At 42.5% G+C, this 25,287-nt stretch overlaps 1 protein-coding gene across 4 annotated transcripts in view; it reads left to right on the top strand.

The window, feature by feature from the left end:
• Nucleotides 1–25,287, top strand: part of EPB41L4B (erythrocyte membrane protein band 4.1 like 4B) — a 263,311-nt gene that overhangs the window by 72,965 nt on the left and 165,059 nt on the right. For all 4 annotated transcript variants that reach the window (XM_065584005.1, XM_065584006.1, XM_065584004.1 and 1 more), the window contains exon 2: nucleotides 9,485–9,589. In XM_065584005.1, coding sequence (XP_065440077.1) covers nucleotides 9,485–9,589 — 105 coding nt within the window. The remainder of the gene's footprint in view (nucleotides 1–9,484; nucleotides 9,590–25,287) is intronic.

Here is a 25,287-nt window from a genome sequence, read left to right as displayed (position 1 = left end):
GTCTGTTTAGGTTAAGGCATCCGATGTGAATTGTTTGTTTTGGGTATTGATTTGTCCTGTTATTCTTGCCTAATAGGAGACATAGTATTCTACCAAAAAGTTCTTCTGAAGTTGACGTATTTAGAGAATTTCATCCTTTCTACATCAGGTCTTAGCAGTGAACTACTAAGAATTCAGCAAATTTAACTGGGATAAAAAATATTCACTAATTAGAGTTTTAGCCCAATTTTAACTATAGATATTGGCCAGATAGCGAGCTGGTGAAAATTACTTTAGCTACTTTGACTTTGAGGGAGGTATACCAATTTACATCAGCTGAGTACTAAAATTTCAGAAACTATATGAGCTTTTTTTCCACTTTGATTATATAATGAAGATGTTGGTTAGAAAGGTAAAGATTAGGGGTTAAACTACAACTAAACTTTATTAAACTCACAAATTAAATAGTGCACTATTGCAAATTAACACAAAAAGGGGTGTTTAAGGGAGTGATGACCAGCAGCCCCGCTTTCTGCCTTCATTACCTGTAGCTTGTCCAAGGTCCAGTTTGTCATTCCCCTCGCTCTTGTCAATCCCAAATCAGTGTCCAAGTGCAGTAGAAAAATAGTAGAGATTCCTTGATACCCTCTTGTGAACAATGTTCCTTCTCCAATCTGCCACTTTCAGTCATTGCCTTTGTAGGGACTTCCCCTGGTAGGCTAACAATCCAACCTCAATCTGTGGCCTCTAAACGCCCCTTTTGAGTTGGATGCATTTGTCCCAGAGGATAAAAGAAAAGTGCTGACAGAACTGTATTCTTGATGGCTCCCCAGCAATGGAATGGGGCCTTGGGTGAAATTCCAGGGTGTCTAATACACCTCTACCCCGATATAACGCGACCCGATATAACACAAATTCGGATATATTGTGGCAAAGCAGCGCTCCGGGGGGGGGGGGGGGGGCTGCGCACTTGGGTGGATCAAAGCAAGTTCGATATAGCGCGGTTTCATCTATAACGTGGTAAGATTTTTTGGCTCCCGAGGACAGCGTTATATCGAGGTAGAGGTGTATTAGGGTTTTTCGCCAAAATCATTGCCCTTTAAAAGAAAAAAAAAAAAAGAGCCTAGTTAAGGAAAAGCAAAGGTATTGCTGCATAATGCAAAATGCAAATGCATAATGCAAAAATATTATGATGAATAGTGCTTGAATGTGGGATGGGAGCTCTTGATTTTAAGAAACTGAATAAGATTAAAAAACACCAGAAACTGCATCCTCAAGTCTGGATCCCTACATGAGTTAATTGAATGAGATTAGGGTCTTCCAGAAAGCAAATGATAATCTGTCCAAGTTTTACAAATACCCCTAAGCCCAAAATAGCCTTTGTTACCCTCCCAATTAAAAGTGCCAACATATACCCTAGTAAAGTATTCACCATTCCTATAGAAAGAGACTTTTTATTTCCAAAAAAACCCATTGCTAGCTGCACAGATAGATATGTGCTAGACTTTGTTAGTAATGAATCTTCAACGTTGGTTATTTCAGCAGTTATCAGGGAAGGTCTCCTCTACGCAAAAATATGGCAGGGAAAAATGTTGAATAAGTCAGAAAAGGAAGACTACTGGAAATCAGGAAAACAGAGAGAGTGTCCCCCAAGGGGACACAGGTCCAGGGCACTTATCTCACCATGTATCATGATCCCCAAAAAGAAAAGGGAAAGGGTGACAATGGACTTAATTTTCCTCAACAAGCATCAGATTCAAGGTGGAGATTCTAAAATAATGTTCAGACACTCTGCTTCCTTCCCAACTGAAGAAGAGCTCTGTGTAGTACGAAATCTTGTACCTTCCACCAAAAGAAGTTGGTCCAATAAAAGATACTTAGGGTTACCATATTTAAACCTTAAAAAAGGGGCCCCGCACCCGGCCCCTCCCCAACTCCACCCCTTCCCCGGCCCCTTCCCCAAAGTCCCTGCCCCAACTCCGCCCCCTCCCGTGAGCGCCCCGCATTCCCCCTCCTCCCTGCCAGCCACGCGAAGCTGCCTGAGCGCTACCAGCTTCACGGTTTGCCAGGCAGCCCCCAGATTTCCAGACCCTATTCCCCCGGCCAGGTGCTTCCCCAGTGCAGCCGGAGCCCGGGAGGGGAAATGCCCGGCTGGGGGCGCAGGGTCTGGAGGTCTGGGGGCTGCCCGGCAAACCGTGAAGCCGGTAGCGTTGGGGCAGCTCCACTCTTCAGCTGCACAGAGCTGAGGTGTCTGGGGGGAGCAGCAGCAGCCGCCGCCGCAGGGGAATCTGCCTGCTGCTCACAGCCTGCCGGAGCCAAGGTAAGCAGGGGACTGGGCGGGGGGGAGTATTTTCCCAGACATGTTCGGCTTTTTGGCAATTCCCCCCGGATGGGGATTTGAGTACCAAAAAGCCGGACATGTCTGGGAAAAAACGGACGTATGGTAACCCTAAAGATACTCCCTCACCAACCTTGTCTCTTGGATGAAAATTCTCAGCGCATTGAGAGTATCAAGTAAAAAGGACACTCCTCATTCTGCTTCTGTTAACTACACGCAAATAACAAATAGCAGAACGAGTACTTGTCTTGAAGCAAGAGGACCATGATAGTCTCAGCTTTTTAACTGACCTTAATAAGATTCTGTAGTTCCCAACACAAGTTCAGATTCCTAACCTAGCAGGCAAGTATTGTACCTTTGTCATATCACACAGTGCAGTGTTGAGAGAATGAGTGATGTAGACATGGTCAAAGTTAAGGTGGCACTTTTATATAACACATCCTGAAAACACAGATGGAGATTAGATTAATTCATAATGAAGGATCTGAAAGTAAATGCTAAGTAATTTTTTTAACTTGCATTTTTTGTTGTAAAAATAGTCTGTACAATCTATCGGCTGGGAATCTTGCAAGGTATATGGGGGGAGGGTGATATTGTTGGTGAAAGATGCAAATAGGCATGTTAGCAAAAGAGAAAAAAACAGAATAAAATATAGCCACTATTAAACTCACATTAATATGTTAAAAATTAACCAAAGCCACATAGTAGTTGCGTCGTCTTGTTAAACAGTAGATTAAATATCCTCTCTTCCACTTGAAAGAAAAGTCATTTGAACAAATCAGAAGAGCAGGCAAGCTGTCTGTCAGCAGAATATCTGAAGGCTCAAGTCACAAAAAAATTGAACTTCGAAATGTTATTCAGCCACAAAAAGGAATTACAATCTATGATCCCAAAAACTGCAAATGAATTACACAGATTTTACTTTACACACCTGATTAGGGCATAGATTTCAATTATCTGGTATCCTTTTGTAGCAGGACTAGATTTGCCAGTGTTCATGAACACCAAAATAGATGAGACAGAAAAGTCTATTTCCTGCGATAGAATAAGAGGCAATTATCTTTGGAAGTATGGTGTCAATGTGGAGTTTTAGTGACTCTTCTGTGATCATCTTGCTCTAGTATTTATAATGGTATTTGCAGAGGCTGAGGAGAGAGGTACACTTATATAGGGCTGTAATTTCCCTAACCCCAAAAAGACCAGTGGCCCTTAGCTGTGTGCAAGATGCTATTGCATCTCTCTTGTAAATGTTGACATTAAAATATATGCCAAGATATGGTACTCAGAATGGACAGTGATGTCTATATTTACATAATTTTTATAGACACTTGGCCACCCATAGTGTTTCATGTGTTTGTATAGAGCAGGGGTCAGCAACGTTCGGCACGTGGCTCGCCAGGGTAAGTACCCTGCCGGGCCGGGCCAGTTTATTTACCTGCTGACGCAGCAGGTTCGGCCGATTGCAGCCCCCACTCGCTGCGGTTCGCCGTCCCGGGCCAATGGGGGTGGCGGGAAGGGCGCGGGCTGAGGGATGTGCTGGCCATGGCTTCTCGCCGCCCCCATTGGCCCCGGACGGCGAATTGCAGCCAGTGGGGGCCGCGATCGGCTGAACCTGCCGCGTCAGCAGGTAAATAAACTGGCCCGGCCCGCCAAGGTGCTTACCCTGGTGAGCCGCGTGCCGAATGTTGCCGACCCCTGGTATAGAGCCTGTCAAAGTGGGACAGTGATCCTGGTTGAGGCTCTTGGCACCACCATAATACCTGGGACTGGGGTGAGGTGGGGCGTTGAAAGACCCAAAAGCTTGCACAATCCACCTACTAGATTTAAGATGTCCTATCATTGCCTTGTCTGAGGATACAAAAAAGGAGTTTCTACAGTGCTTCTCTATTAAAAATGCTGGATAGCTATAATTTTTGCCCAGAATTTGTAAAGCACTTCGGGTTCCTTGTTTTTATTCTAGCTGCTTCTGTTCTGTCCAAAGAGATAATTCTTTAATCCTTTTGAATCTGAACAAGGTGAATTGTCGCTGCTCCTTATTCTTTTTGTCTTGGGAGTGGTTGTGGGCAGTAGCATTTAGGAAACATCGGGATGGAAAGGGAGTGATAATGCTTAGTATAAGGACAATGTTCCACTTAGTCGCGCCCAATCCAGGGAGTTCTGGAAGACTTCTGATTAAAAATTGCTCTCTCTAAGATTTTCAGAGTACGAAGTAAAGTAGGATAAGTGTGAAGTACTTATTTGTTTAAATATTTCCTTAATCTGCGGTTGTAGTACCTGAAGTTGCCAGGCTGATCTTGGGGCAAAGAGAGGGGAGGGTAGAAGAGAATGACAGTGGAACCTAAAATTATCCTTGATGCCAGTTCCACTCTCCTGCTTATTGCAGATGTGCTTTCGTGTTGATGGATGGAACAGTGGGCAGCTCCTTGAAACATCTTTGTCCTCACTCGAGGCTTGAGAATGCTCCAACTTCAGTTCTCTAGCACTCCAAGGAATCTTCCAGCAGAAAGTGGGAAGAGACAACTTAATAATTTTATCTCTGAAGTAAAAATTAGTAGAAAAAATATTTTAAAGAAATCTTTCCAACTTTCCTTACACATCAGGAAGGAGCACAAGTACCCTCCTCCCCCAGTAGGTTATTTTTAAGGCAGATAGACATTTTGAAAAGAGCATGGATAGATGTAGGAATCAAAGTGCTGGGAGATATTTATAAGATGCTCCCATTCAAAAACCTACAAAACAAATGTACTTTGGTGCAAGAACACAGAGAGAGATACATGCTACTGTCTGTCAAATATTTGAAAAAGCATCAAAATCTTACAAGCAGAACAATTTATGCTAAAGACATCACCCATGTCAACCTATTCATCCTTGAAAGTGAGATGGGAGATAGAATCTTTTATTTCCATCAACAGGTCTCAGAAATTGTATACTTTCGTAGGATATTCTGCCAGTTTTTCCTCCCTAACCATTCTGCCATGTTGATAATATTATTACACAGTTAATTTGACATGTCCAAAACACTACAAAATTCATTTTTGGAGCGCTAGTGTAGACCAGCCCTTATCAGCACTCGTCTTTTTTTTGTATTACCCTACCCCATCTACTTTTTTCCCCCTCATTACCATGCAGTGCCAGGAGACGGTACAAGTAAAACCAATGTTCTAGCTTTGGGAGCTGATAGCACGTTTTTTTCCCCTCTTTCCCCCTACCCCCACCGACTCGGACAGGTGGAGAAGCTTGCTGAGGGATGGATCCTCCTGAAGGGGAGAAGAGACAGATAGGGGACTCATAACTTGGACAGCTCTTCTCACATCTGGAAAACGGGAAGAGGATGTTGTTCTACGTACTTTAAGAAAGATTTGGAGCCCCAGCAACACCGCAGTAAAACTGGTTGGGAAATGATTTCATGAAAATTTCAAAATACTTTTTCTTAAATGGGCCCATTTTCCATTAAATTTTCAGCAGTATTTTAAATTGAATATTGTTTTGAAAATTTTTCATTGACTGAAATCCCCGTTTACAGTAAGAAAATGCGGTTTGGGGTAAATAAAGGATTTTAAAACTATTTTAATTTCCATAACAAACATCACAGAAAATTTTGATAATGTGGACAATTTAAAAAAAGAATGTATTGTTAAAGACCATTTTCCTACAAAAAAACATGTATGGAAAATTTTCTACCCACTCTACGCCCCAGCTCCTTCTGCTGTTCCCTCTTCATATTCTCCATCAGGCAGCGAAGGGATAGGAGAAAGGAGAGTACTGTCTCTACTGTTAGAGGATGGGGAGCTGCACTCTCCCATCTTCCCATTGCTGTAATGCCTGGAAGAAAGTCTCCCCCACCAACCCCCATGCTACCCAGAGCGCCAGCACAATTTTTTTATCTGAAGGTTCAAATAATTAGGAAATAACATTTATTAACATTTAAAGGCTGTCGTCTACTACAAGTTACATATGTAATATTGCATTTTACAACAATTGAGTAAATGACAATGCTACTTTTTCTATGTGACTCACTTCATATTTGTGGTGAACATGTGTGCAGTGGAACAGTGTGTGCTCCTGACCCAGGCTGGTAGTGGCAGGACAGGCTAGTGTCTGTTTGACAGGTGTCTGCTTCATAATTGGCATGCTTACTGACAGTCTATGCATAAGCAAGCTCTCAAGAATTGAATGGTCATGGAAAACTGACTTAAACTGTTGGATTCCTATTACCTGTGTTGTATCTGCTGTCTCTGCTCAGGTGGAGAGAATACTTCATTCTAGTGTGCTTTTGATTTGGCATCTTTCACAAGCATTAGTTTCACTAAACATTTAAAATAACAACAACAAATCCATCTTTAGAATACATTCCTTGCTTATTTGACTCTAGTCTAGAATGTTATTAAATACTGCACCTTCAAAACAGTGACGTGGATGCATACTGTTTCTAAGCAACATTATATCTTAGGAGGTGATTATCTCAGATGTTTGCAATAAGGTTGTTGAATTTTGTGATTAATAAAGCATGTCTTTCTATAAATCATCTTGTGCCTCCCCCGAAACAAGTAAAACAATATCCTAAGATGTCACTTTCTCACTTCTGTTAAGTAGCTGTACATCTTATTTTAATGGAAATCAAATGGATGTTTCTGAAAACATAGAAAAATTCAAATTGCAGTGCTTTCAATTTGTCAGTTATGTTATTTGAGGCTTAAATAGAACTTGCCACCTACACCAGAGCTGTTTGACCTCTTCAAGAAAGCTAGTGGAGGTGGAAATTATTTCATTCCTTTCTTTATGGTTAGAGAAGAGAATTTCCAAGTATTGTAAGATAACAGCTTGGAATCTTTTCTTTTTTATAAGAATTTTTTTTTATGATGTGGTTACAATGCTCTCTTATATGTAGAAGATCAGATTAATTGAAAACTTAAAGGTCAAATTCTAGTCCAATTGAAATCAGAGAGTTTTTCTGGGAAAGGGAGCTAAATGAAAATGCCTAACATGTTTTAGAGATCAGGTTTCTGACCTCTTAACATAGATTTTAAAAAAATAAAAAAATTCAGAGGCAGTAGTAGATGTGCTCCTACTCTTAAGATGTCCTTATATAATGGCCATAATACGCTAAAGATAAAGCAGTTCCCTATATCCTGGCATATATCTTGTGCTGAATGGGATCTGTCAAAAGTGCCATTCCTCCTTCCCCACTGAGGATCACTTGTAAGAGACTCAGAGCCTGATGTGTTGTTACATCTCTGTTCAAGAGAGAGCAGAAACAAATGTATTCATTATGTAACTCTGTTTATATGCAGCGCCCAACTTTTGCAGTTCTGTGTGTCGTATTTAACAGTCAACCTAGGCTCTGTATACTTTACATTCATTAGAACAATATTTGATACAGAAAATTAAAAACCTATTGCACATTTTACAAACTGCCCATGCAAATAGTACAGCTGTTCCCTTCAGTAACACAGTCATTGAACAGTAATCTAACAATGTAACTGCCATAGATCCATACTACTGACTTGTTCCTTCCCTGACATATATGGAAAAAGGTGGGCTTTTCAGTATATTGTATTTGGAAGGTTAAAAAATGGCTTGAATGGACCACAAAGCAGGAGAGTAAATTCCATAGCTGAGGACCCCTTGTGGAAAATGCCTGGTTAGCAGCTTTTTTTCTTAAAAAAACAAGAGAGCTCTTGTTTGGGCCCCTTTCCTGACCAACTGCAACTTTAGCAATATCACAGAGAAAGAGTGAAGTTTAGGCATATTACTTAGTAAACCAATAGAATGATGATAAAATTAATTTAATAGTTTAAATGTATTGCCTCATGGTAGAATTTACCTCAAGTCTTTATAATAAAGTTGTATATGTATCTGTTTCACAACATTTTGGGTGGTTTTAATCTAAATTAAGTCAAGTGGACCAAGATAATATTTTAATAAGTGCCTTTATAAATGTGTGTAACCATAATAATGGGCTTACTATTGAATGTGCACTCAAAATGGTAACCTCCTTGCATGCATGACTAAGTATCCATCCATGTATACAAATCACATGCAGTAATATGAATGCAACGTAAGTGTGCAGTTGTGGGCATTAGGACTTCAAATCTGAAAATCAGGTGCACTGTGTCTAGGGAATTGGTCTACATCTCATTGTGACATGATGCTGCTCCTTACCTAAAAAAAACAAGGCTCCAGTTCAGTTGCATGTTGTGCTGGGTTATTTTCTTCTAAAGAAATTCTTTCCAAATATTTGAAAAAATATATTCTCAACTCTAAGCAACAAAGTTGGCACTTCAAATTGGTTTGTTTCTGTGCTTTTCCTTCCACCCATTCCCACAACCTCCACACCTTAGTTTTCTTCCAGTGTTTGAACTTGACAGCAGCACTGATGACTTAAATTCATGAGTTACCCTTTGAACAAGTGGACAAGCATACAGGTACAGCACAGGAGTAGTGACAGTGCAAGCTTCCTTACCAACATCCTGCCTGTGAATCAGCCCTAACCTGGGCTGAGGGTAGTTTAGTTTTCATTCCCACACATTCCTATAAGGGTGCCAAATTAGTAAAACTTGTGGGTTTTGTTTTGTTTTTTTGTGTAAAGGCCATAAATGCTGTTCAACAATTAGCAGCATTATTTAAAGACCCTATCAAATGCCATTATCTTTCCTTGTAGTACTCTTAACTAGTCAAGTTGTCTTAAATTTATTTTGCTGCTTGAATGGTGCAATGGCAGTTCATAATTGCAGTTGACATCAGGCAGCTGCCAACAGACTTCAGACAATTACTGAAGCAGACATTTAATAGAGAATTTGGTTTCCTGGGGTTTAAAATGCTGGCTCCATATTGCAGGGCATTAGCAATGAAATTATTTTCCTTTTGCTTCTGTAGCTACTTGTAGAAAACGTCTTAAAGTTGAACTGGGCGCAAAATGTTTTGACACTAAACTAAGTAGTAAATTTATTGCACATCTTGGTGATTTGTCAGTGTTAGATACCATCATGATAAACACCTAAGAAATGCCTTATTCATTGGAGGAAATAAAAGCACTTTCAGCTGAATTGTTTAACATCTAAGCAGTGTACTTCTCATGCAATTTTTAAAATGAATTGTCTTTGTGCATTCCCCCTCCCCCGTCAAACCCTTTTAAAAAAATCTTTTGTTTTTCCTTTTGAATTACAGAAAAATGCAAAAGGGCTGGATTTGTTTGACCAGATTGTCTATCATTTGGACCTTGTGGAAACTGATTATTTTGGCCTGCAGTTCATGGATGCCTCCCAGGTTACAGTATGTACAATGTTTCTTTCATGTTTGCAATAGTTTATGATGCCAATTACAAATGTATAATTGGTGGAAATGGTAGAGAAATAAATGAATAAAATGTTGAAATAACTAGAGAGGTGATGGTCAACAATTCTTACAAATAGGGCCAGACATTTGAAGTGAGGTATGTGTCATTTCATGTTGTTAATTGTATGCGTACAATTTAGGCCCTTATGGCCAGTTTGGTGCTGATTGTGTGTGGGAGAAGGGGGCTTCATGTTTGGTAGGTCCATGATACTGAAACTGGTTTTAAAAAAAACCCTTGATCTCAGTATAATCTGCAGTAAATCAGGGGTCCTGATAACCCCTGCTGCCAGAGTTGCAGATTGTGTTGTTTTTTTAGCATGATGGAGAAATAGCAAGTTAGATTACAATCTTGTATTTGTGGTACTCATGATGCAAAATTCTCACCCCCATTACAGGACTCATAGGTCTGCACTAAAAATTAGCTATTTAAATAAAACAACCTCACCCATTTTACAAATAGGTGAAACTGCAGGAAAATAGTATTTAAAACGTCTAATTTCCTGTGGCAAAAATACACTAAACTATTTGTTGCTTTTTGCTATAGGCATGTCCACCTTATTCTTTGTAATTTTGCTACCATTGCTGGCCATTTGAGTAGCAAATAAGATTTTAATGGCTTGGAAGGTAAACTGCTGCAATTGAGTTCTCTGAAATAAGTAAATATTTTCCATAGCACACAGGAGGAAAAGATGCAGTAAGATGCCATTAAGGTAGAACAATGGGGTCATATGAGAGAAAATATTGGTATATATACAGTAAAGTGTAGTTTCTGAATTTTCCTTTTCAGAATTCTCAGTTTCATTACGTAGTGAACAGAAGATGCAATGGTCTAGAAAAAAATACTGGGTCAGAAGATGATTACATTTGAGCAGTGTGTTACTTAGCCAAAGTATCTCATATCACCAACATGCAATGATAAACCAGTACATGTACTAAAACAGGAGGACATGGAAAAAGAATCTTGCATATTGTAAGTGAAGACCTATTTGAGATGGGGAAAAAAATCTGGTCTTATTTATAAGAGAACTTACTTTCTCTTAAATTTGTTTGTACTTTATTAAATTGTATGTACTGATCTCCAGAAAACATAACTATCCGCTGACAACAGTTTCAAACACTGACTTTTCCCATGTTGCAATAGTTGCTAACATTTGCTTATTTTGATATGGAATATTTTTTTAAAATAAACTGGTCATTAGGTCACAGCTGTTGGAGATTTGTGTGTTCATTATAAGAAAAAATCTTGGAAAATTAGCAAAAACTGGATTCTAGATTGACTTTTGGTTTATATTTCCATCAAAAGCACTGAGTCTAAATCAGTGCCTGCTTTTCACTGCTTGTAAATAGAGCTAGTTGAAAATCAGGAAAATTTTATAAAATTTCTGAATTGTCTCATGTTTGCTGGTTTTGAAATGGTCCCATTTTTCCATATTGGCATCATTTTTCAGATTTTTTTAATTTAAATGGTTTTCAAAATGGTTATAGAAAGTTGTCATTTACCTAATATAGGTTTTTTTTCCCCCATGGAGAACTAGGTTTTCAGTAAACAAAAAAAAAATGTTAATGATTTCAATTTGAAGTGTATTAAAACATTGTGTAGATAAACAAAATTTGGATGATATCAAATTTTAGTAATTTTTTGTTTGAGAAAAGGCCATTTTTCAATGGAAAGCTTCTTGCCTGAAAACTTTGGATCAGTTCTACAAGAAACTATGTAAATATTTTTTTTTAAAAAGCCACCTCTAAGTGGCTTGAACCCAATCTTCAACTTAAATGAAAAATTATCCTTTGACCATGCAGACTTTATTTTCCTCCTCCTTTCTCCAGTGTCTGGTCTCTTTGTTAGTTTCTTCATCTGTTCCCTATTTTACCTACATCTATAGCTCTTTCATGTATAATCCCAAATAATTTCCATTCTGTGTTTCACCAGCCACTGGGTGAGAAAGCATATAGGCTAGGCCCATCCAGGGCTGGCTCCAGGCACCAGCTTGGCAAGCAGGTGCTTGGGGCGGCCACTCCGGAGAGGGGCAGCAGGTCCAGCTATTTGGCGGCAATTCGGCAGATGGTCCCTCACTCCCGCTCAGAGCGAAGGACCTTCCACCGAATTGCCGCAGCAGATCGCGATTGTGGCTTTTCTTTTTTTTTTTTTTTTTTTTTGGGCTGCTTGGGGCGGCCAAAACCCTGGAGCCGGACCTGGGCCCATCTGTCTGGGAGCATGCTCTCTTCTGCCACAGACACAACTGGCTGCCTTTTGCCCCTATAGAGTACACATTGCCCAATTTGCCCTAAGCCTGGACATTTGTGTAATATGAGTTCACTGTGTTCCTTCATAGCACAGCTGGCAGGAGGATGTAGCTGCTACAGTTCATGGAGGCACACAGCACAGCAGGGGAAGGAAAGGGTCCAAGCAACAGAATTTCAAAGAAAAGCTACCTTTTGGGTCTTGAAGCAGCTCAGGATGGTCACCAAATTGCTAAGAGTAGTGTGTATGTGTGTTTAGAAATTCCTTTGCGGAGTCTCTGTAACTTGCTATAATGTAATCCCTGAAGAAGGAGATTGTAAGATAGAAGTTCAACAGTTTGAGTGGAACTCAGGGAGCATTTAACAGCTAGTGGGGAGGCTTGGGAAACCAGGGAGTAGTTTCAGGGTCTTGGCAGTTCATAGTCCCCACCGACAAGAGGGATATGAGATTCAAGATCTGCAGCTAGAGTGTGGGCCTAAACTATGCCCATCCCCAACAAGCCAAGAGTATGTGGGACCTAAGGTTTGGGTCCAATACAGGAGCCTGGTGAGTGTCCAACAGAGGAAGCTCATCCAGGATTGTAACTCCATCTCATGTGCTGACATGAGCCTGCAACTGCTAGTAGGAACCCCTCTTAGACACTCTGACCATTAACACCCAGTCTCTTTTCCTTTACTTCAGCAGCCAGGTAGCAACATCATCATGGTTCTCATTTGCTTGCAGGTGACATAACCTCACTCCAATCACTCTAACTTGATCTTTTGATTTATCCACCACATTTAATTTCCAGATTCTTTCCATTTGTGTACAGCATGTGATCTTGGTACTCTATTTCACTGATCAGCTGCACAGTTTTATTTAGCAAAGGCTAGGTTATTACCCTTCTACCACCTACCATTTCCCAATCCTCGCCTCAGTTCCTGTCCCCTTTTTCTGGCTTCTAGCCTTAACCCTCCTTCTTGTTGCTTGCTCATCCCAGCTTGCTTTACTTTGAGTGTAATTTGAGCCTTCATCTCTCAAGAAGCATTGCCTGTGTGCACCGCTGCATCTGTATGGAGCCTGCCCACAGAGTCAGTTGCAGGATTGGAGATTTGAGATTGTAAACTCTTTGAGGCTAAGACTTTTGACTATATCTCAAGTGGCAAGTAACTTTAAGCCAGCTCAGAAAGCTCCCATCACAGCTCCTGATCAGTCAGGAGAACAGAACAGAATGCGGTGCTCTAAGAACAGCAACACCGCAGGCGCAGTTTGCTTGCACAGTTCCAGAACTTTGGCTGGGACCAGAAACCTCAGTTGTCTGTCCTGTAAAACCGGAGAGTCTGGCCAACAGGTGCTGCTGGCAGCTATGACTTAATTATTTTAACTATTGTTATTAGAATACTGCTGACCTAAATAAATGTTATTTTTGGCAGAATAGCCATTTATGCATTTTATTTACCTATCCAGCCTTTTTTATCTTAAGCCATTTTAAGGAATAAGATCATTTGCAGCATAGTTCATAAAATTAGAGCAGGAAACCCTTAAACAAATCTGTTAAATTGACTTGGCATCACTTTATGCCAATACAGTTTGGAAAAATCCATATAAATAAATATCTTACTTAATAAATATATTGGAATTGTATGCACTTTGTTTATTCCAAAGCAAGGCTTTGTCCCATGATCTTCACTTCCAGATTCTAGCCCTAGAAGTGGAAATAAATATATTTAAACAAGAAAAAGAAACAAAAAATCCTCTACTACCCTATGCGAAAATTTGATGGCCGAGGAAGGTGATGGTTTGTGAGAAAACTTTAAACTTTCTAAAGGATATTTTATCATCCAGAAATAAATCTCTACTTCATAACTTGCAGGCTGATCATGACAGTTTCAAAATAAAACTAAATTCTATTCTAGTCGTATTCTGATGACTTTGTGCTATATGTTATTCCTACAGAACTCAGTGACAGAACTCCCAAGACGTGGTCCTTTATATCTATTTCAGTTGTAGTCCAACTGAAATACTTGTACCTCACATATTCAAAGAAGAGTCTAACAACTAAGTTCTATAGTATTCTAAAACTCCCCAAGTCTTTTCCTCTCTTTCTGAATAAAAAGCAATATGCTACTCTCTGTAATTGTTCTTGTTTGTGAGAGGAAAAAGCAATGGGTAGAAATTGAAGAAACTGTCAGTGTTATCTTTCGTGAGTTTTCTGTTGCTCACCTAACCCCAAATAAGAATAAATGCCAAATAACTACTGCATCTCCAAAGCAAAGAAATTGAGCTTTAGATTAATGCTAATTCCTGCTACAATAGGAATTGTATGAACTGATTTGCACAAAATATTAAGCTAACAGTTTGAGTGTTTGAAAATGTGAGGGTGGGTTTTTTCCCCTTTAATTCTCAATTCTTGTTTTTTATTGAGCTTAGAAGTGGAAGTAGCAAAACTTACAAGACACTATTAGCTACTAGGTTGTCCCAATTGGAAGTCAGTAGTTGTGTGGAATATACAGTCTATAGTGGTTTAGATAAATTGATAGGTATCCAAATCAAACTTACTTGAGGTCCACCTGTTACTAATCTTGACCCACCTTTTGTTGAGGTCTATAATTTTCTTACTGGTTGTTCCCAAACACACTTTCTCTGTTGTTGCCAACTGTTTTTGTGAGGTGTAACATTCTTTTTCTCTGGAAGCTGGGAGGACTACAGTCCCATACCTTGTCTGAAAAGTGTCCTATGTGTGCTGGCAAAACACGTATGCCCTTGTTTGCTTCCATTTCTTATCATGTATCCAAACAGAAGCAGTATTAGTATTTGATTAGTGTGGCGTTTAGTATGATTTATTCTGTAATTTTGCTTCTGTTCCCAAAAGTAACTCATGGGATAAGAGGAAGGTGCTCTCATGGATTGGTAACTGTTTAAAGGATAGGAAACAGAGTAGGTATAAATGGTTAGTTTTCAGAGTGGAGAGAGGTAAATAGTGGTGTCTCCCAGGGGTCTGTTCTGGGACCAGTTTTATTCAACATATTCATAAATGATCTGGAAAAAGGGATCAACAGTGAGGTGGCAAAATTTGCAGATGATACAAAATTACTAAAGATAGTTAAGACCCAAGCAGACTGCGAAGAGCTACAAAAGGATCTCTCAAAACTGGGTGACTGGGCAACAAAATGGCAGATGAAATTTAATGTTGATAAATGCAAAGTAATGTTCATTGAAAAGCATAATCCCAGCTATACATATAAAATGATGGAGTCTAAATTAGCTATTGCCACTCAAGAAAGATCTTGGAGTCATTGTGGATAGTTCTCTGAAAACATCCACTCAATGTGTATCGGCAGTCAAAAAAGCGAACAGAATGTTGGGAATCATTAAGAAAGGGATAGATTATAGGACAGAAAATATCATGTTGCCTCTATATAAAACCATGGTACACCCACATCCTGAATACTGTGTGCAGATGTGGTCACCCCATCTAAAAAAGATATATTGGAATTGGAAAAGGTTCAGAAAAGAGCAACAAAAATGATTAGGGGTATGGAATGGCTTCTGTATGAGGAGAGATTAATAAGACTGGGACTTTTCAGCTTGGAAAAGACATGATTGAGGTCTATAAAATCATGACGGGTGTAGAGAAAGTAGATAAGGAAGTGTTTACTACTTCTTATAATGCAAGAACGAGGGGTCACCAAATGAAATTACTAGGCAGCAGGTTTAAATCAAATAAAAGGAAGTATTTCTTCACACAATGCACAGTCAACCTGCAGAACTCCTTGCCAGAGGATGTTGTGAAGCCAAGACCGTAACAGGGTTCAAAAAAAGAACTAGATAAATTCATGGAGGATAGGTCCATCAGTGGCTATTAGCCAGGATGGGCAGGAATGGTGTCCCTAGCCTCTGTTTGCCAGAATCCGGGAATGAGCGACAGGGGATGGATCACTTGATGATTACCTGTTCTGTTCATTCCCTCTGGGGCACCTGGCACTGGCCACTGTCGGAAGACAGGATACTGGGCTAGAAAGGCCTTTGGTTCTTATGTTCTGATATTATGTTTTTCTTTCATTTGTTTAATTTTAAAGGACAGGGATATGTGGGAGCAGGAGATGAGATTAATTGTACTAAAATATCAATTTGGTCCCTTTTATTCCTTTTCCTGAGAAATTCTCTAACTTCCTGTTGTTATTGACAGTCCTAGACTGATGTTTAATTCATCCACTGCAAGGTATTTACTGGGAGGGGCAACGAGATGGGCTGGGTGGCCTCATTGGAAATGTGCTAAAATAAACTCAAAAAAGCAATTGTTTATTTTACTTTTTAAGGTGTAAAAAGTAAGAAAAGGGCAATTCTAAGGATCAGAGAATACATTAGACACTATCACATACAACACAAAGTCTATAACGACAACAACGAAGCAGCAATAACCAAAGTGCTTCATTGACTGAAACCAGGGAATTTGCATGTGTGTGGAAGGTGCACCAAAGTAGGTGACAGCCCAGTTATCTCCACCTGGCTCAACTAGGAGTAACTAGAGATACACACAAAAGGCAGAAATATTCAACCAAAGGGACTTCTGCACACTGGAGTTTGGGGGCCAGCATGGGCAGGAAAGGCCAGCTCCTTACTGCCCTTATTCTCTGTCCACAGCATATGCTATAGATAAAGTCAGGGCCTGATCCAATACCACTGAAGTCCGTTGGAACCTTTTCATTTATTTTAATGGGTCTTGGGTCAGGGCCTTGAAATGTTGTGCACATATGGAAATTTGTGAAGAATGTGGAATGACAGGTCTGCACCTTCCCTGGTGTGCAAATCCACTCCATTCCCTGTTCCTGGCCACGTGGGCCAATGTGAGCTCAGACTCCAAGATAAGTACTGAGTGGTTAAAAGATGATCATAATGATTCAAAAGGAAGGACCAGTCTCTTCAGCCTTTCCTCTTACAGGGTATCTTGTTTTTCCCTAAAGCTTGCCAGTTTGCTCAATCCATACAGTAACTTGAATTTGAATAAGTTAAATGGTAATGAAAAAAGTGTTTTTAATCAGTAAGAGTTCCTTTTCATGTTTCAAACATTGAGTTTTATGGTATTGCTTTTATACTTCCTTTTAAACTGCCAAATGTTTGAGAGATGGTGAGTGAGTAGCAACTCAAAGCAGTTGTTAGGCCAACTAGGGTGTTTCCTGCAAGTATAACGCTCCAGCTAGTGCTGAATGCTATAAATAGGGATATTTGGAGCACAGTCAGAGACCACCTTAAATATAGTAAATTTTAGGAGGGATGGAGTAGAAAACTGGTAAATATTTTGATAATACAACAGATTCATTTGCTGACTCTGCTATAGACTTACTGCTTCACATTGGGCAAATCACTTAATCTGTCTGTGACTAAATTCCCCATTTATAAAAGGATCAGAGTAATATTTCTTTTCACCCACTTTTTGTCTGTCTGTGTGTTGTAAGCTCTTTGGGGCAGGACCTGTCCCTAACTATGTGAATGTGTGGCATGCAGCACAGTGGGGTCCCAATCTCTGTTGAGACCTCTCAGTGCTATTGTAATACAAATAATAAATGTCTCCTTACCCTCAGTGCTGAGGCCAATTGCAATGGTGATACAGACACCCATCCGCTAAAAACTAGACTGAGGTAATTGGCTGTCTTCATGTAGCTACTACTCATGTGTCTCATGAATAACTACTTTCAGTTACACCTGCCTAGGGCTGGGTTTTACCAGTGAACTATACATGAAAGGCTTCAACACATTAAAAATTCCCAGAGTTTTCTAGTCCATAGTCTTCTTTAATCTTTTAGAAGGAATATGGGCTGTTTACCTGAAGGGCTTATGATAATACCATAGTACAATCTTGAGAGGTGGTGGAGAAGCAGGCTCTTAACTTCTGAGGACCTATGACTGAGAAATTCTCTTCCCCCATACTACTACACACTTAAATACACAAACAATAGTACCCATCATGGTTAGGCTCTAGACTCTCTTATGTGAGGTGTGCACTGCTGGAAATTTTTCAGTCTCTTCCCACTCTGGGATTTAATCAGGCATGCTGCCTATTTATTGTAAATTGTTTAGCTTATTTTTGTGAAGATGCCAGAAGCCTTCAGGCATGGATGCCTAGAAATTAAAGGTTGTTATTTATTACTGAAGTTGATCTGGAGTGGCATCAGCCAGTCACCAGCAGAGCAGCTGTACAACAAAAAATCTAATGAGGTTTGTGCTACACTGGGCAAATTGTTGTGCACAGTTTTCTTTTCCTCTTGAGATGTGGAGTAACTGCAGGAGGAGTAAGAGGAGGAAGGCTATCTGTTTCACACAATTCTTCAATGTGGCTTTCCAGGCTCAGATTCAGCTTGCAGCAGCATGCTTTAAGGGAAGCTATATTTTATGGACAAAACTCCCTTTAACCCTTTAATTCTGCTTAGCAGAAACTTGTGACTCAAACTTACACCAGTGAAGCTCTATCATTTTATGATAGTGTTGGACTGCAGTGCCTCCCGCTGGCACGTCTGGGAATTAACTCTGTCCTCTACAGGGCGCCCTCTGCCAGTGGTGTCCCATCCCTCATCCGCTCCTCTGTTGGTGTCCGGACCCGCATTGCTCCCCGCTCGACGGCATCCTCTTCAGGACACTTCCCTCCGGCAGTGCCCACTGCTCTGGTCTCACCCCCTTCCGGGGGTCTGGTGTTATCAGCAGTCCTCCATCTGCACCTGTTCTAGTGGCCGGCTGCAGCCTTAAAGTCTAGCTCCTTTGTCACAGGGGCCAACCACAGCCTGTATCAGGCTACGCTCCTCCTCGGCCAAGTGTAGTACAAGGGGGAAGGGCGGGAAACCCAGGCCCACCTGCTACTCTGGGTCCCGACCCAGGGACCCTCTAGTGGCAGCCTCCCTGCCCTCCTTCTCTCCCCTTGTCAGACTTTGTCCCTGGGCCGCTTCCCCTTCGGCCCTGTGCACCCGCTTGGCCCTTTGTAGCAAGCCCCACAGCCTGGGGTTTTCCTTGGCTGGAGCTCCCCAGCTCCTTCTGCCCTTCCCCAGCCCTGCTCTGTCCAAGGTGCTGGTCTCCAGAGACGGACAGACCTTCCCCCATGAAAGTCTGGGACAGACTGCCTGCGCCTCTCCTAGGCAGCCTTTACCTAGGGCCTAGCCTAGCCCTGATTGGCTGGCTCTAATCTCGGCCCTGATTGGCTCTCAGTAGGCCCTTCTCTAATTGACTGCCGGCCTGCGCAGCTGCTCTGGCCTACTCTAGCCCCCTCTCTCATGGGGGTGGGGCAGCCGCCCCACCACACATTTAGATAAGTTATTAGCATGTGATGCATATTAAAGAAATTCCACATCAATAGCCAGCCCCTCCCCCCTTTTTTAAAACTGTTTTCAGTGTAAAATATTTAGGTGTTATATGAGAATGACAGAAGTATAAGTGTATGGTGCTTTCAAGTTTGGGGTTTATATTGTAATTGTGATTCATTCCTGTATTTTAATGGTGAACAACACTCACAGCACTTTGGTTAGCATTTTTATATGAAATATTATAGAATAATAGCCTTAGATGGCATAACAATTAATAAAATAAGTATAAGATTCATATGTTTGTTTTAGTGCTCATGCCCAAAGATGTCTGAACACTTAAGTAACACTTTTTAAATAAAAAAGCAGACCTTAATATAATCCTTAGAAAACACACACTAAGAGATGTGTAGAAAAGATGTGTTATGGAGCGACAGTACCAGTTTTGCTAGTTAAGGTTTTAATCAGCTTCTCTTTAAAAAACAAACAAACAAACAAAAACCTTATTTTTGCTTGGAAAAATTACCAAGACTATAAACAAGAATTTTTCTGCAACTTTTGAAGAAAATTGAATTAAATGGTTCAGGACTTACAGGTTATTAGAAGAAAAAGTTACCCTGATCTGAAAGATCAACTTTGTTTCCTTGTCTTCCCCTTGCTAAGGAACAGCTTTTTATGAGCTTTTCAAACTTTCCATGCTGTTAAATCTCTTGAAAAGCATGTACACTGGCTACCTTTGAAGCAAATAAATTCAAATTAAGTAAAGCTTTTAACAGTTTGTGTTGTAGATAGTTTATGGCCAAGTGATTTCAATGGGAGTTATGGACCTAATAATCCTGTTTTCTTTGATGTCACTGAGATCTTTCTGCCTTTAATTTCAGAGGGCATCAGATCTGGCAGTATATGTTTTTGTTAGTCTGTTGGCTGACTTCTAGTTAGGAAGAAAATCAGGGTCTTTCTGTAAGTGACCAATAACTGAGATCTTCAGCTCAAGTGTAAGAAGCCTCCTGTTTTTCAGATTTCCAGAACAGTGGTTCCCAAACTCAATTGGTTTAAAAAATTGATGTTTGAAGTATCACATGCTCCATTTTGTGCACATTTATTTTAGGCCATGTAAGCTTAACTTGAGTATTTATGAACTCCTAGTAAAATAAACTTTGGATTTGGCTGGTGGAGATCTTACTGTGGGAAATTAGAAGAGCAGACAGTTTGGCTGGGGGAGTCTAGGTGGGAGGTTTAGAGCTGGTCAGGGATTTTTCAATTAAATGATTTTTGTTTGGAAAACACCAATTTGTAAAACCCACAACTTTTTGCAGGAACATACCAGTTTCAATAAAACTTTTTGTGGGAACTGTTTCTCAGGTTTAGGATGGGATTTCTGTTCAAAACCAAAGAAGTACCCACCCTTGAATAGCTTTATGGTCAGGGTGCTCACCTGAGAGGTGGGAGACCCAGGTTCAAGTTCTTAGTCTGCCTGATTCAGAGTAGGGACTTAAAGCTGGGTCTCCCACATCCCAGAGAGTTGCCCTAGCAAACATGCTATTGGCTAGTCTGGGGTAAGTGAGAGTGTTAGTTAGTGTTAGGGTTACCATTCGTCCGGATTTACCCGGACATGTCCTCCTTTTTGTACTAAAAATAGCGTCCGGGGGGAATTTGTAAAGCACTCACAATGTCCGGGATTTCCCCCTCAGGCAGAGCAGACCGAGCGGCTGGGAGGGCTGCAGGGAAGTCCCGGGCTGGACTCCGGAGCAGCTGTAGAGGAGCCGGATCCGCCCTGCATTCTGAGCAAGTGTATCAGCACAAAGTGCAGCCCTCCCCTTTTGCAACTGGGAGCGGTTTCTGCCATGCAGGGTAGCAAAACGGGAGCGAGAGCACTTTGTGCTGATACAAGGGCAGCTCTCCCCTGCAGTCCGGTCCGGGCCAGGGACCGGGTTTTGTTGTGCAGGGCCAGGGACCCGGTTTTGTTGTGCTGGGGAGCTCAGCCACGTGTCCGGCTCGCACAGAGCCCAACACCCTGTTCTGAGCAGCAGGGTAAGGAGGCCAGGGGGCAGGAAGGTTCTGGAGGTGGCAGTCAAGAAACGGGGGGGGGGCTTTTGGGGGGGAGTGGAGAAAGTTTTGGGCAGTCAGGGTACAGGTAGGGGGTAGGGTCCTGGGGGGCAGTTGGGGGGGTCTTAGGAGGGGGCAGTTAGGGGACAAGGAACAGGGAATCTTAGGTAGGGGGTGGGGTTCTGGAGGGCAGTTAGGAGCAGGGGTCCCAGGAGGGGGCAGTCAGGGGACAAGGAGCGGGGTGGGGGGCTGAGAGTTCTGGGGGGGAGCTGTCAGGGGGCAGGAGTGGGGAGAGGGATCGGAGCAGTCAGGGGACAGGGAGCAGAGGGGTTTAGATGGGTTGGGAGTTCTGGGGGGGGGCTGTCAGGGGGCAGGAGTGCGGAGAGGGATCGGAGCAGTCAGGGGACAGGGAGCAGAGGGGTTTAGATGGGTTGGGAGTTCTGGGGGGGGCTGTCAGGGGGCAGGAGTGGGGAGAGGGATCGGAGCAGTCAGGGGACAGGGAGCAGAGGGGTTTAGATGGGTTGGGAGTTCTGGGGGGGGGCTGTCAGGGGGTGGGGAGTGGTTGGATGGGGCGTGGGAGTCCCAGGGGTCTGTCTGGGGGTGGGGGTGTGGATAAGGGTTGGGGCAGTCAGGGGACAAGAGGCAGGGAGGCTTAGATAGGGAGTGGAGTCCTGGGGGGCAGTTAGGGGCAGGGGTCCCAGGAGGGGGCAGTCAGGGGACAAGGAACGGGGGGAGGGTTGGGGGTTCTGGGGGGGGCGGGAAGTGGGAGGGGCAGGGGCGGGGCTAGGGCGGGGCTCCTCCCGTCCTCTTTTTTGCTTGCTGAAATATGGTAACCCTACCCCAGCACCCCCGGCCCGGCTCAGGCCCCAGCAGCGCCGGCCGAGCACCTCCGGCCCAGCACCAAGCCCCGCAACCACGGCCGGAGTGCAGCCCGATTCCTGGGCTCTTTAAAGCTGGCCCTGGTCAGGGGACAGGGAGGGGGGGTTGAATGGGTCGGGAGTTTGGGGGGGGGCTGTCAGGGGGGCAAGGGTGTGGAGAGGGGTTGGGACAGTCAGGGACAGGGAGCGGGGGGGTTAGATGGGTCTGGGGGGGCTGTCAGGGGGGCAGGGGTGTGGAGAGGGGTTGGGACAGTCAGGGACAGGGAGCAGGGGGGGTTAGATGGGTCTGGGGTTCTGGGGGGGCTGTCAGGGGGGCAGGGGTGTGGAGAGGGGTCGAGGCAGGCAGGGAGCAGAGGGGGTGGGATGGGTCAGGAGTTCTGGGGGTCCTGTCGGGGGCGGGGAGCAGTTGGATAGGGCATGGGAGTCCCCGGGGGTCTGTCTGGGGGTGGGGGTGTGAATATGGGGTGGGGGTGCGGATAAGGGTTGGGACAGTCAGGGGACAGGTAGGTTCGTAGGGCGTTCTCAGCAGGGGGCAGTCAGGGGACAAGAAGCAGGGCGGCTTAGATAAGCGGTGGGGTCCTAGGGGGCAGTTAGTGGCAGGGGTCCCAGGAGGGGGCAGTCAGGGGACGAGGAGCGGGGAGGGGGTTGGGGGTTCTGAGGGGGGCAATCAGGGGGTGGGAAGTGGGAGGGAGTGGATGGGGGTCGGGCAGGGGCGGGGCTAGAGCGGGGCTCCTCCCCCCCCAGTGTCCTCTTTTTTGCTTGTGGAAATATGGTAACCCTAGTTAGTGTCTCTCTCTCACAAAGAAACAACACAAAAAATTTGGAATGTCTCAGTTTTGTCCTGTTGCAAAACGGGGGGAAAATTTGTTATCTGTTTCCTAAGGTGGGAAAGCCATTTCCTGCCTTTCTCTAATGAGATTGTACTGAGGGTGGCTGGAGTGCAGGTGGTGTGCATGTGTTGAGGGTGAAGGGAAGGGGGCCTGAGTGAGGGTGGAGGGTTGGGGAGTCTTGGCTGGAAGTGGGGGCTTTACCTGGGCATCAGGCAGGTTCAGCTCCAGCTCAATGTTGTTCCAAGGCTTCAGGTTGCCAATTTCCTCTGAGTCAGAGAGATGTGCCAATCCCACAGCAGTCCCTAGCCTCACTGGAGAAACTTTCCCACTTGTGTCCTCCTGCCCTTGTCTCACAACTCCTCCCTGTGGGATAAGGGATTCACTACCCTTCTTCTTGGGGCTGGGGTGTGATTCCTCTTGTTATGCTCATACAAAGCACATGGGATCTTTATAGAGGAAGGCAAATACGCAGCATTTATTGAAAATATAACAGTTAGCATATGCTTTACACACACACTCTCTCTCTCACTCCTGCAGTGATGTTTATAGTTACCAGTCTGTTGTAGCTCAAGTCAATCTAATGGCCAGTTAGATTGAGCACTAGTGAGGAGCTGGGCTCCTGTCAGTCACGATCCGAGGCTTTGCAGGACTAAACCCAGAGTTCCATGGCAAAACACCCCAGCTTTATAGTTGTAAATTCCCATTTGAGTCCATGTATTTTGCAATGTCATCCTGTCATCATTAGTCCTTAAGTGGCGTTATCATTTGATGGTTATTGTCCAGTTTCCCATCGTTATCTCCTATTTGTTGTCTCGCCTTCGGGGGTGCCTGCCTCAATGCTGCTAACATCTTTAGCATCGGATACAATGGATGTTTTCTGATCGTTACCTGGGTCTTTCCAAGTCTCTCACTTCTTCTTGACCATCTGGACATTTGTGATGGTTTTCACACCTTATCTTTTCCTGATGCATGCATTCCTCATTCACACAAACAATCTCTTACAGAAACCTTCAAAGGTATACAGACAGCAGTATTGTATATTTAGCAGAATACATTGTAAATCAAGCCTTGCTAAATCTTATAACTAAAACAATTCACATTGGGGCTTCAGGCCCTCAACATTCCTCTAATCTCCTTAACATAGACACAATACAAGATTCTGTCTTTTACTTACTAAAACCTTAAAGCAAAGAAATGTATATTTAACTAGAGTGCCTAATTTGTAATACATATAGGAAACCATAGTAGACATTATAACTCATCCTAAAACAAAAGGGTGACCATAATCACTCATAAGGATTGTTCTGGTCTGTCATTTCTTTCTGCTATTCAAAAAGGGTGGCTGACAGGATGAAATCAAATCATACATTAATTCTCATAGTACATTATAAAATCCAGCTCCTACACTCTTCGGGGATACATTTTGGGGGTTTTGCTGGTAGTCCATTGGCAAGTAGTTGATTATATAGTGCTAACTCTGCTCCTTGTTTACAGCCACTAAATGAGTCACTTTCTCATTCTAAGAAAGCAAAAAATGTTAAATATTTTCCTAACTTAATTTTTCCATGTGATCAATAGCTGCAGTTGCTAGAAGGATGTTGCAAGATCATGAATGAGCAGGGAGATAGTCTCTATTAAAAAGTGGCCAGCACTATGAAAAGATTTGAGAATTCCTGTACTAAGGGGAATATAGATGTTGACTTCCAGTAGCTTTTGGCAGTTGATTGAATCAAAAATAATGGTCAATTTACCAGTCAAATATTGTCAAATAATGTAAAAAATGATAAAATTTGCTAAACCATTAATTCCTTAGAACAGTAAGTAGCAAAAAAGAGTAAGGCCTTGTCAACACTACCACTTAAGTCGAGATAAGTTACGTCACTCGGGGGTGTGAAAAAATCACCCCCCAAGCGATGTAACTTACCTCAACTTAAAGCATTGTCTACACCACACTGTGTCCTCATTGAGGTGGAGTAATTATGCCAATGGAAGAGCACTCTCACGTCAACATAATATATCTTCACCAGATGCGCTAAATCAGCACCACTGCATTGATAGTAATAAAGACAAGCCCTAAGTCTCCATGCTCTCCAAAAGGCTTAAGCTTAGATAGATACTTACACCTAATTACAAAAAACTAATTATTTAACTGAGTTATTTTAACTCAGAAAAATGCAAAACACAGTTAAATGAAATTCTAAAAACTGAAAGAATGGAGCCATGATGCAATCAAAAAGATAAAGCTGCCACTTCCATCAGGGCATTCTTGCTGGAATTTTTGACAATAATTGACTGGTCAAATATAGGCAGTCAGTTGACTTGTCAATTGACATTATTTAACTGGTCATTTGTTTGCCAATCACATTTACCAAAC

This window comes from Chrysemys picta, chromosome 2, assembly GCF_011386835.1.
Source record: "Chrysemys picta bellii isolate R12L10 chromosome 2, ASM1138683v2, whole genome shotgun sequence".
In the NCBI taxonomy this organism is placed as follows: domain Eukaryota; kingdom Metazoa; phylum Chordata; order Testudines; family Emydidae; genus Chrysemys; species Chrysemys picta.
The sequence above is the reverse complement of the archived record's forward strand: the minus strand, read 5'-3'. Positions and strand labels throughout refer to the sequence as shown.